Genomic DNA, 13,222 nt, shown 5'->3' with positions numbered 1-13,222 from the left:
CTCTGTTTTCAGAACTGTGAACATGGAAACAGCTGAAGGCTGCTTCTACCATGTGATTTTAGAGATGCAGACTTTCAGTGTCATCTGTTAGATAGTGGGAAGGTGACAAGTTTGCTTGATGATACTGTTGCAGATCATATCCATAAGAAGATTCTGAGCTAATTTTTAAGCCCTTGGGAGCGTATAGTACACATCTTTCTGCAGTGGTCGAATTAAAAACGTTTGAGGACAAAAGAAAAACCAAAGGCAAATCTGAAAGTACTGAAATAATTAGTCTAATCGTTAGTTTAAACTGGCTCTTTGCACATTCTGAGAGTAAGTAAGGCACATTTATTTTAGTACCATAGTTATTAGATGTTGGATTAGAACTAATGATATTAAAATTAAGCATTAACAGCAGCTAATATGTTATATTGTTGAGTCAGATGTTGGATATGTATAGGAGTTTGTTACAGGACAGAAATCTGCTCCCCATGTTTTCTAATAACAAGAGTGGGTTTCCCATAATACACCTGATATTTGTCAGTGATAAGAAAGTGTAAGTGTGTGTGTGTTTGAGTGTGTATGTTAGGAAGGGACCAACAAAAACACATTTGAGCATTTCACAATCATATTACGGGATATTGATACTGACTTCACAACCTGCATGTGTTACATACTTCAGCCCTTTTTGCTTATAAAAACCTAGATGAATTACAAATGACACAATATTAAAAAACAGCATGCACTATCCTATTACCTGATTCCATATATGAAAATCTGTTCTTTAAAAGGGTCAAGAAACATATTTTCATATATGTAACTGTTTTAATTTTGTCTTTAATTTCACCGTGTTTACAGGTATTCATATCTGCCACCGACAATACAGTGGAGGTGAAAGAAAACGCGTCTGTGGAGATCACAGCATGGAAAAATTACATGGCAACATCCCTGCTACTTGGAATAAAAAAACTGTTGTTGCCAAAAAGTAGTTCCAAAGAAAACTGCTCACAGTGAGGTCTGTGGATTATCTACAGTAATGAGCATGCTTTTTATTTCTGGAAAGACACATTGCTCTTTTTAAAAGGTCATTTTTCATGCTGTCAGCAAGACAAATTATACACAAGTACCTAACAATGTTTGAGTTGGAGGCAGAAATCTCAGAGAAGCTTGAGCAAATAAAACCAAAAACTATAGCCAGATACCACTAGAGATAAGAGGAAAGGTTTTTTAACTGATCCTTTGAAAAAAAAGGAGGTATCAGGCAGCAGTCAATCTCCTTTAGTGTAAAATATAAGTAATCTATCATACTGCTCCCCTCAGTCCTTACAATGCCGCCCACTGACCGAAGCCACAGGACAGGGCATCAACATGACCTGCCAACCTCACAGACAAGAGAGCCTGGTACAATTGATTAACTTTTCCTGTGTAGGGAAGCACCCTTTAAAACCCCCCGTGGTCTAAAGCACAGGGTCTGACAGACGTGCACGGCCAATGTGTCTCACTTTTGGGAGTTTGCAAGAGGCGTCTGACACCATCAGTGGACATTAACGCCACACTGTGCAGCAGTGACCTTGAATTAATTAACTTGAGCTGCTGCTGCTGCTGCTGCTGGGATCTTATTCCCAGAATACAAACATCTCCTGCATTGTTTTTTCCTCCAGCAAATGAGGTCACATCCAACTACTTCCGAAACTACTTCTGAAGGTTTTGTGTGGCCCAATGTACCTTTAAGCCATCCATTAAACCTCTGTGTTTACAGTAGATACCAGTTTGTCTTTGTTGTTTAAAGGTAACAGTGATAAATACTTCACCAGCTTAAGATTATCAGAAAATGTAATCATATTTATCAGCTTTTTAATTCATAAGATTGTGTGGGAAGATTCAAAACACAAAATGTCATCAACCAAGTCATTAACATAATCATTACAACCAAGAATGAGCACAAAAGATTTTTCCCTTCAAGCCAAATTTTTGTAGGAAAGTAAAAAGATAAAAATGTCCATAGTTGACTTGACAATAACAATTATTCCTTTTATTGTTAAACAATGTGATATCATCATGAAAGCCACTTTTCTCAGTATTTCCCAAGTCCATTTAGATAGGACAGTGTCATTGTGTTGATGTTGATTGCTTCTTCTACTTTGTTGGCCCCGTCTAGAGCAGCCCACTGCTAACGCCCGGTTTCATCCCGCTCCATTCGACTAGCTGCCGAGCCAAGGATCCACTCGGTTTGTCTTGGAGATGAAGCCGATTTTTCTGGACATTTCCATGTGGTAGATCCGCTTGCATCTCTCAAAGTTCAACCGCTGTCGCTCTCGGCAGGGCTTCTCGTAGTATCGCTTGTGCAACACTGTACTGATAATCTCCTCTTTAGTCAGTAACCTGCAGTACGTAGACAAAGTGTGTGAATAACTGGGACTTGGATTGCATTCAAGTCACTCTATACAGCAGGTAAATGGAAAGAGCAGTACAGGTGAAACTGGCAGAGCAGCTCATCTCAATTCATGGATTCATTTTAAATGATTTATATATTTAAACATCAAAAACATTTTCCTGCTTTGGTTAATGAATGTAAAATGCAGCAAACTCCAGCCATAGATAGCCTAATACAACACCATAGGCAATATATGACAATGGAGAACGGAGAATCCAGATCAATTAAAAGTCATAATAGAAATAATAAAAATAATAACCTGAGAGCATAAAGCATTTCTTAACTATTATGCTTTTAGGACACTTAACAATTCTTTCATATATTTTTCATTTTAATCAAAATACGTTATGTATTTAGACAATCACTGGATACAGTGCATGTTCCATATTTGGTTTTCACTATGATAATAATGCAGTGGGTCACAAAAAAAAAGAAAAATCACAAAAATGTTGGTGGACTCATTTTGCTATGTTCATTTTAATAAATACCTGGTTCTGCACTTTAAAAACATATATGCTACAATGGTGGTCAAATATATGGCGCTCCTAAGTGTTCAATATTCAACACATAAATAAATAAATAGATTATTATTATTAGTAAATTAATTAATAAATTGTGGATAATATATGAATGAAAAAATAATTTGTAAAATTAATCATAGTTGACTCTTTATTATAAAATGTTGTTAGTTTTATATGACAATTTATTTATTTTTACACATTTTTATTTCAAAATTCTCTGAAAAGTCTGCTTTTATTTTATAACTACGTTTTTCCCACTGACTGTATATTATATAACCATTGACTATATATATATATATAACCATTGACTGTATATTATATAACCATTGACTATATATATAACCATTGACTGATTTTTAACACTTGCACTTCATTCCAGGGGGCATGTGATTCGCTGACAGGTGAGAGGGCAGTAACAACACCACCGAAGAAGAAGGGATATTATGAAATAAAATGAGTCATTATGAAACGTGACACGAAACAAAACATTTTGAATTTTGAAATACATTGTCTATAATAAAATAAAAATGGTATCCAAATCTAGTTCAGTTATTATGAAATATAATAATAATAATAACAACAATAATAATAATAATGAGTTGAGTTTTACTTTCTTTAGTTATTTCACAAATTATTCATATGAGTATCTATTTAATTAATGTCAAATTGAACTTTTCGGGTTCCGTACAGGCTGTATTCTTTTAACCTCAGTTACAATGTGAGATTAATGTTTGTTGAATGTTCCCTTGGATACATTAACAGTTTGTTAAGATTTTTTTAAATATGCAATCAAGGCACACATTATCTATAATAGTAATTAATATTAATTGATTGATTAATTATTATTATCTTACTGAAACAGCCCAAACTACTGATTTACACACTTATACAACAACTACTGTGATTATTAAACATTTTTCTTTACGTAGCGTTGACGTTATTCTATCTACAAATAAATATAACGTTATCTAACGAAGAACCATAACAAACAACAAACAACAAACAACAACAACAACAACGTACACAGTACTTCAGTGAGAGGGGACACCACTGCGCAGCCGCAGCTCTGTGACATTGAGCGCAAGGCGAACGTCAGACCGAGCTAACGTTAGCTTAGCATTCGCCGCGTAACAACAAATGTCTCCTGATGGTGGAGTTTAAAAACACGAGATTGTACCTCTGCAGGATCCTGTACGCCGCTTCAACGTCGCCGTTTTCAACCATCACTGTCCGCGCCACAAAGCGAAGGTGCCTCGACATGTTGGGATCGGTTGCTTCCTCTGACACCGATCGGGTGGAAACACCAAAGTGCAAAAAGGTTCCGGATACAAGAAGCCCCATAAATCAACGCTAGGTGACGCTTTACTCAACCTTTCTCGTTAATGGGGTTTTCCATTTGTTTTTGTTTTTTTACCTCATTGTTATTTATGTAAATATTTTGTTTTATTTATATTAATACAACTTAAAGATGTGGTGTTTTGTTTTTATGATCTTTGCAACTCAAACATAAACATTTTTGTCATCTTAGCATCAAAAACTCACTAAAACTGTACATTCAAACCAAGACTCTTAACACAAATAAAGTTCATTATATAATCCTCTGAACGGCTGAACCTTTTTGTCTTGTTTTATTTGTTTGTTTGTATTTTGCTTTACTCCTGTGTGTTATTGATATATCTTATCAAATATCACAGCTTTTATTTTGTTAAATACCCTGTGGACATGAAAGAAATGACACACTACAAACATCTCTACAGCACAGGGAACCAACGAGCAATTCTTATAGTTTATAAACAGGGAGATAACTTTCAGGCCAATCACAGATTTATGAAACTACATGCGTTGTCATAGGAACAGGGTAGAGCGGTGTCCAGTGTTATCCTTTCATCAAGGCCATTCTCCTCTTCTTCTTCTCATCCCTGAGCTGCTGTTGTCCTCTGCGTGTCTCAGTCTGAGGTCAGCCAGCGGTGAATGCTGGCCTGGATGGTATGTCCAATTTGCATTCAAAAGTGCTTTTATATTTCCTTTCTCTGTACAAAATACCTGATGAGGTTAATTCCCATGTTGCTGTAACCCTGTAGAGTGCCGTAGCTGCATGGTGCCACGGGGAGAAATGCTGGGACAATCTGCACAGATAACATCATGACTCCTTTTGTTGGGTGAATGCACTGCATCATGTTTCCAGAGGCATCCCTTCTGATCCAGACCTGATGAAATATTCTTGGCAGTACGTGTGTGATTGTGTGTGTGTGTGTGTGTGTGTGTGTGTGTGTGTGTGTGTGTGTGTGTGTGTGTGTGGAGCAGACTGGGAGAAATAAAGAACAGAAAGAGAGCGTATAACTTAAAGAAAATTAAGTTTGCTCTGAGAGTTTTGTTTCACTCGGGGTGCTATCATCAAATCAAATCTCCCTGACAGTACTTGAGGGCATTAAAAAATAGATTCATTTATTCCCACTTTCTTTACTTTAAAAGTCCAGTGTGTAACATTTAGGAGGATCTATTGGTAGAAAGGGAATATAATAGTACATTATGTTTTCATTAGTGTATAATCAAATGAAAAATGAAGGGAGGGTTTTTGAATCAGCCAATTGGTCATTTTCATCCAATTTGAATACAAACTAATTCAGCTTGACTTTGTATACTAACACAGCACAAAAAACTTACATCTTACATGTAAATCAATCCCTGAATTTGTACTTAAGTTATTGGTGCTGTAGTATAAAATTAATGTGTCATATAAATAAACACATATACATATATAAACGATTCAGTCAGAATTGAAGGATTTTAGCAGAATGTATCCTTGTATATAGTCTTACACCGACACTGTTTACCTCAAAGAGTCACTAAACAGTGTCTTATGTCTGTGTTTGTTTACCAAAATAAACATGCAGCCCTAAAGACATGTAACCTGCCACCGTCCAGTCCAGATAAAGACAGGGTGAGATGGCAGCATGAGTCAGCGCTGGGTAAATGGCCCTCACACAGTCTGCACAGTGTGTATGTGCAGTTTGATCATAATGAATACATTGATGTGTCTCCTCTCTCAGACATTTTAATTGTACTGTGAAAGTGTTGGTGGCACTTTCCTGCCTCCAGCTGCATGTCTTATCTTTTGCCCCTATCATTACCAGCTTTACAACCCCGAGCTGAACACATTAATCCTGATATCTGATTTCACATTCCACATCTTACAACTTAACACATCGCTTCAGGTCGGATTGGATCCCTCTGTAAACCCTTGCTTAAATAGGTATAATGACTGTTCTGGACTTCTTGACAAATAACTGGGACTAACATGACACCAACTTTAAAAAAAAAAAAAAAACAATTAACTGGCTGCTCATCAACATCAAAGCACTTACTGGAAGTGCATTTTCCAGCTCGTATCCAAATCTTTCACCATGCTGACAGAGGTGGTGGGTACAGAATCAGGGGGGAAAGTCCCTCCCTGCCACCAGCCTCTGTATTGGCTGAACCAGCATCACATCCCAGGCGAGCTGTTAGCCAATCAATGGAGGCGCAGATGCAGGCAGAGGAGAGGACTTCGCAAACCGGTTAACGGAGAGGGAGAGACTCGAACCGGAGAGCTTGCTGCAGTCTCACTCGGCTTTCTGATCTGCAAAATCATCATCACAATGGAGAAGAAAACCACAGATTTCTCAGGAAAATGGAAAATGAAGTCTTCGGAAAATTTCGAGGAACTTTTGAAAGCGCTGGGTGAGTGATGTGTTTAATGTACACGCATAGATTCATATTGTATTTAATTGGCTTACAGAAAATGCCCAATAAAGGTGTTTATCTGTCCCTAAAAAGTTTTCCAACACGAGATTGTGGGTTGCATCCTGTTTTTGGCGGAAAGCTTTAGATCAAAGTGCTTTACATGCAAAAAACTATTCAAACTGTGATGCCAGTTGAGAGTTAAGCCGCATATTGTTATCTGGTTTATCATCAACCATTCAGCTCCATTGTCAAAATGCAAAAAAGAAAAGGGAAAGGGAAGCATCTCCTGCACAAAGACCTGTCAATCACGTTGTCAGTGGCATTATCAACTGGAAATCCACTTGGCTCAGAGGTCAACTGGAGAACCAAAGTGGTTTGAAGTGGGTTCTCTGTGGTTAAATTGGTTTGCCCCTGCCCTGCTGCCCTTATGTTCCTGGGAATACTGGTCTTGTTAAGCTATAGGAGGCTGTATGGACTCCGGTTAAAAGACAGAACAGGAGAGAGAAGGAGGTCAGGCGAGGGCCAGCCAGTGGCATCCATTAAAAATCTGAAGACAAATAGCCTGTGGAGGAATGTTAGATTAGACTCATCTGAAGCAGAGTCCTCCTCATGCGGTTGTAATTAGAGCCAGTGTAAACGGAACTAAGCCTTGACATGGGCCCCAGCAGCCAGCCGGCTCTGAGACTGACTTTCCTTCACTTCCCTGGGCCTCTCTGACCCAATCTACGGCTGTGGGTGTGGGTGTGTGTGTGTGTGTGTGTGTGTGTGTGTGTCCTCTGTACCACTGCATGGGCAAATATGGTCTGAACTAAATCAGATCTGAGTCAGTCCAGCTCATGTGAATAATGGCAAAAACTAAAGGGTCAACATGCAGTTTTATATTTATTAAACATCACATCACATCGCTACAGACTCAGGACACAGATGTTTATATAGGCTATTTATTCTTTCAGCCTAGTTGTTCATGGCACATCAGTAACTAGGCCGGTTGTACATCTCTCCTGAAAATCCTGTTATATTTCCACTTGTTGCATAAATTCATGGATTAGTTGTAGAATGGGCCTACCAGGCACAGGCCTATGGGCCCATAGGGGTCAGGGGGCCTCTATTTGAAGTTACTTTGAACATTTCTTGTTGGAAAGTCAAATTACTACAAAGACACACAAATCAACCTGCAAAGAGATGAATATAAAGATGACTGTAAAGAGATGCAAAACAACTAAAAGGAGATGTGAAACAACCTAAGAGAGACACAAAATGGCCACAAAGAGATGCAAAATGCAAAATAGATATAAAAATACATAAAGACACACAGAACACAAAACAATCATAAAGGAAACGACAACAAAGAGACACAATGTGGCTATTAAGAAACGCAAAACAACCACAAAGAGCATACATTAAGTTCTTAGATTAATTTCTGTGATTCATTCAGTACAGCAGAAAACATCAGCGTGCAGAGACTTGAAACTAAGTAACTAATTACAATGAACAATTCATTGTCTTATTATTTTTTCATCAAAGTTATGTTATAATTGTGTGGCATTGCAGCAGCACAGACTGTTTTGAAAACGTTCAGGCTGCCAAAAGGCATTGTGAGAAGAAGGGCATGGATTGTTAGTTGTTACTCACTTGTTATAAAATCTGCTGAATGACTGCCGACTCTCAAATATCAGATGACATAGTTTCACTGAATGCCAACCATGGAAACATTTCCCAAAACATTCCCCGCTCGCAGCTGAATTACCACAAAGCTATAATGTAACACTGTCAAAAAACTAAAGGTGCGGAAAGTTTTGGTTAAAACATAAAAACATATAATATGTTCTGTATATGATATTAGTTTCTGTCTGTGTGTGAACAGGTGTGAATGTGTTCCTGAGGAAGATTGCAGTGACAGCGGCCTCCAGCCCGGCAGTGGAAATCACCCAGCAGGGAGAGTGTCTGTCCATCAAGACCTCCACCAGTGTCCGTACTACCCATGTCTCCTTCACTGTGGGTCAGTCCTTCAGTGAGGCCACAGTGGATGGACGTCCCTGCACGGTACACATCCCGTAACTTCCCATGTAGCATTCCTGTATAATGTATTAATACGTGCATACCAGCATTTGGCCAAGGACAGCATAGCTAGCCTAGAGTTCTGCACAGAAGAAACATATGGAAATAATTTCACTCCAGAGTCAGTCCTGGTGATAATACATGGATCTGTTCTTCATTTCTTCATGCTCAGTAAGTGGTGATGGACATAGTTCCTGACAAGCCATAAAAATGTTCTGACATGCAGTAATCAGCACAGAGTTCCAGTTATGACGAAACCCAAACTTTGCTATAACTTCACAGCGTCCAAATGTCCTTTATTAAAGGCAAGTATGGACTGGAAATAAGACATTTATTCAAAGAATCTGCTTGGAACAATAATGTGTGTCTGATATGTTTTTCCACACACACAAAAATATAATGTCCACATTAAAATCCTTAAAAAGGCATCTTCTCCTTCTACCTCATTAAAAATCCCAGGACTTATGAATATGCAAGTTTTGTTCATTTGTGAAGTTTGTCCTTCCACAAGATGTCTCCTACTCAACTGTCAAGTCCATTATCAGAGTATGTGCCGTGGTGGCTTCAGTTTCTACATCACACTTGTATAAGATTGCATACTGGACCAAAGTTGACTTCCAAGCTCGTAGGCCCCGCCCTTTAAGATCAGATTTTCAATGAGCGCAGAGAAAGTTTCCACATTCAGCAGATGAATGTAAAACCATCTCTCTAGCGTCAAACTCTGCACATACATCATTCTGCACAGTGAAGCTCAAACATCCAACTGTAGGAACAAGAAGAAAAAAACATATTTTTGAGGAGGAGGATTTTAATATTGTTCTTCTGTGAATCCTTGCAGAGTTTTCCGAAGTGGGAAACGGACAGCAAGATCAGCTGTGAACAGACTTTACAGAAAGGCGATGGACCCAAGACAGCATGGACCCGAGAGCTGACCAACGACGGAGAACTGATACTGGTAATTATTGTGTGTACAGCACAAATGCACAACTTTATAAAGAGAGTATTAGACACTTAAACTAAGATGAATGTCTGGGGATAAACTAAGTTAGTAGGATTCATCTTCTGGGCAAACTTTATGGCAATCCATCTAATAGTTGCTAGAGTAAATGATCTCATGAATGTTAACAACGACATTAGTTATAACTTATAAACCCTTTACGATGCGTGCCCTATTAAAAAGTGGTATCAAAAGTTAAAACTCTGTCCTTCTGTGGCTGTTTTCTTTCAGACGATGACTGCTGGGGATGTTGTGTGCACCAGAGTTTATGAGAGGGAATGAAGACTGTCATACAATCCTCATGTTTTGTGCCTCATGCATGGTTTACATTTACTCGCCTTGTTTTCTTCTTCCTCGTCCTCCTCCCAGCCAGTCAGTCAGATCTTACTCAAACAGTGCACTGTGTAGAAAAGCCTCGCGTGTTGGAACAGTACTGTAGTTGCTTTTAAAACACCAAACTCAACTTAGTCTGCATGTATCATATTAGAAATGTCACACATTCCTTTTTTAACACTGTATTGCAGTGTCTACATCCTTTTTCAAGATGTTAATAAACTGTTTTATATGAATTTACTGTTTGATGGTTACTTCTCCAACCCTCATTCTGTATGCTGCCTCCTCCCTGCCCCTCCCATTCCCTTGTCGTCCATCTGCATATCACTTTACATCACTGTCTGCCATTCAAACTCTCCTCATTATTCCACACCCTTCCCCCCCACCCCTCTTCCATCTTTCCATTTGCAATCCAGTACCTTGTCCTCTGCATGCTCTCTGTCATCATAGCTCACTGCAATATGTAGTCAGTTACTTCAAAAACACCCAAAGACAATTCATATTTTCTAAACTCCGCTTTGACAGACCTTTGGCAAAGACGGGATGGAAACAGGGAGTGGAAAGGAAACCGAGTGAGTGAAAGAGAGAGGGTGGTCATGAGAAAATTATTTCATGGCATCAGGAGAGGTTATTTTTTATATGATATGCGCCCCTTTCCAGCTGTACCGACTTACAGAATGAGCTCAATAAAAAGTCCCCCACCCTTTTTGCTCTGGCTTTGCACCCAGGTACAAAGTGTTTAGTAGCTTCCTCTTACACTGTGCAGAGAGATTTCCAGCTGTTCCCTTTCAAAACTAACTTTTCAACATAGTGGATGCAAACAAACAGACTTAAAATGTGAAGGGAAAGCCCCATTAGAAGAAAATGATAGATTTAACAGCGTTCAGAGTCCCTAAAGTCTGTCTTTGACTCAACTGCATGCTTCAGTCTGAGGCTTCAGACCTTCACCTTGCTGTGAAAAATGGACCTTCGGGGTCTCTCGGGCACTTCCTGAGGAGAGTACTGCTACGGTTCACAAGCTGTGATGGTTTTTCCAGGTTTTCAAACAGTGTGCAGACAAGCGCCCCTCTGAAGTGCTTCCCAGTTTATACACACAGTGCTGAACAAGCAGAGGGAGCACTGGGCCTCCTCCAGGATAAATGTTCTCAATGACCTCTGTGGGTAAATGTGTGTGTTTGCATCGGCAGTGGAGGAAGTACTCAAGTAAAAGCAGCAATAGCACAATATAAAATTATTATACTGTATATTTAGTTTGTTAACACTAGTGCGTGATGCATAAGCAGCATTGTGGAGCTAGTTTTAACTACTTTACATACAGTAGAGTAATTTAGTTCACTGGTTACCAACCTAGGAGTCACAAAGGATCACATGATAAATCTGATGGGTTGTGAGATAATTAATGGGGCAGGAAAAAAGAAAAAAAGACTTCTGCCACTTATACTGATTGAATATTTTGGACCTTTCTCTAATATTTGCTATTTTATGCATTAACGGCTCATTTGAGATGATGAAAATGTCTCTTTGGTGGAACTGCAAACAACTCATTGACATCTAAATCGAGCAAGTAGATGCTGCAAGCAAAAAAGATAAGAAATCACTGCTATTTATGTACTCATCATATTTCTTTTATTTAAAATCTTGGCTGGAAAAATCTAGTGCAGTAAAAAGTGTATTTGTACCTCAATTTTACTTAAGTACAGTTTTGGTAGATGTGCTAAGTTTCATTCTACCATTAATCTGCATAAAGTTTGTGTCTGTGTGAAAAAAGAAGAATGAAAATATAATTTGTGACCAAATATGCATGGCTTACACAACGTCTCTCATTATTTGCGTGCCTTTATGTCTCACAGAGACTGAATGGCCTCAATGAAACCCATGTTATTGTGTAAGCGCTCATCAAAACCACAGCACTTTAACTGCACTCTGGGGGGGCGGGGGGGATGGAAAGTTCCCCGCTTTTTGCTCAATAAGAAAATTGGCATCACACACACACACACACACACACACACACACACACACACACACACACACTGGATGCCTGATTCTGTCTAAAAGACCCCCTTTGACTTATAGTTGTTAGCCTTGTAGGAGCAGTCTAAACCATCCTGTCCCTCCTTGTTAGCCGGGTCACTTTCCACACACAACTGTTATGCCAGTTCATTCCTCAGGCAGTGATGTAATGGAGCATTGCATTGCTCGATTGGCTGAAGGAATGCTGTGGTTTTAGGACCGGGAAGCACCCAAGTCCAGGCTTTGAATCGAGGCCATCTGGACCAATCGTGACAGGGCATTTAGAGGAAATGATGAGCCACAGGAGTCAGCTTACAAACACAGATGCTAGAGAATGGCGTGAAGACAAACAAAGCAAAAAACCTGTGAGCAGGTTCAGGCAGATAACACAAGTTAAACCTCATCAGTTGGAACAGTTAAATAAACTTCCATCAGTACTTTTGTAGTCTATTTAGGCCACATCCTTTTCCACCCCAGCATCTACGTGTGAGCTCTGTTTCTTTATGGTTCTCCATAAAAAATTCAATTCATCTCAGTGGTTTCATATTTCTGTGGAAGTGTAATTTATAGATCTGACACACTCTGACCTCCAATTACCAATCAGGCCTGTATTATGGACATAAACTAAGGCCTTTTTCTTTTCATCATCGATTATAATCTGCTGATTATTTTCTAAATAAATGTATCGTTTTGTTTCTATAATGGGGATTTCTTCAAAATGCTTGTTTTCTCAACAACACATTTTCAAACTTCCCAATTTTTAATTATTATCTTATCAGTGGTTTGTATCACCCTTTTATGACTTGTGACCTCTTAAAAACAAACCTCTGTCATCTATGAACCTCTTGTCACAAGTTGCATGTTGGAGCTCTGAGCAGTTTTTCCTTTTTAGATAGTTTCAGAGGCATGAAACAGTAAATAGTTCAAAAATATAAAGTTAATTTTTTGTAGCATGTAGTTTTCTTCTGTACAGTCAGACATTGTTAAAACCCACAGAGCACTATTTTAAATTCTAGATGAGAAACCAAAGTTAAGAGAAATACTGAACATGTCTCAAAATTTAGGAGAAATTTGTTTAAAATGAAAATTTCCATTAGATGAAATGGTGCAGCCATAAAAACATGAAGCTCTGGGCTTGAATAAAGAACATATATGTGAAATAAT

General features: G+C 38.6%; 2 protein-coding genes across 2 annotated transcripts; one reads left to right on the top strand and one right to left on the bottom strand.

Annotated features, from left to right (window-relative positions):
* Positions 1-1,819: 1,819 nt before the first annotated feature.
* Positions 1,820-4,254, bottom strand: mrps21 (mitochondrial ribosomal protein S21). Its single transcript, XM_051390207.1, has 2 exons — positions 4,115-4,254; positions 1,820-2,364 (listed from the first exon to the last, which is right to left on the bottom strand). The coding sequence occupies exons 1-2, from the start codon at positions 4,195-4,197 to the stop codon at positions 2,184-2,186; spliced, it is 264 nt and encodes an 87-aa protein (XP_051246167.1). The 5' UTR covers positions 4,198-4,254; the 3' UTR covers positions 1,820-2,183.
* A 2,072-nt stretch (positions 4,255-6,326) lies between these two features.
* On the top strand, positions 6,327-10,284 carry crabp2b (cellular retinoic acid binding protein 2, b). Its single transcript, XM_051390222.1, has 4 exons — positions 6,327-6,657; positions 8,525-8,703; positions 9,557-9,673; positions 9,947-10,284. The coding sequence occupies exons 1-4, from the start codon at positions 6,342-6,344 to the stop codon at positions 9,995-9,997; spliced, it is 663 nt and encodes a 220-aa protein (XP_051246182.1). The 5' UTR covers positions 6,327-6,341; the 3' UTR covers positions 9,998-10,284.
* Positions 10,285-13,222: the final 2,938 nt, after the last annotated feature.

Source organism: Dicentrarchus labrax, unplaced genomic scaffold, assembly GCF_905237075.1.
Source record: "Dicentrarchus labrax unplaced genomic scaffold, dlabrax2021, whole genome shotgun sequence".
Classification (NCBI taxonomy): domain Eukaryota; kingdom Metazoa; phylum Chordata; class Actinopteri; family Moronidae; genus Dicentrarchus; species Dicentrarchus labrax.
The sequence above is the reverse complement of the archived record's forward strand: the minus strand, read 5'-3'. Positions and strand labels throughout refer to the sequence as shown.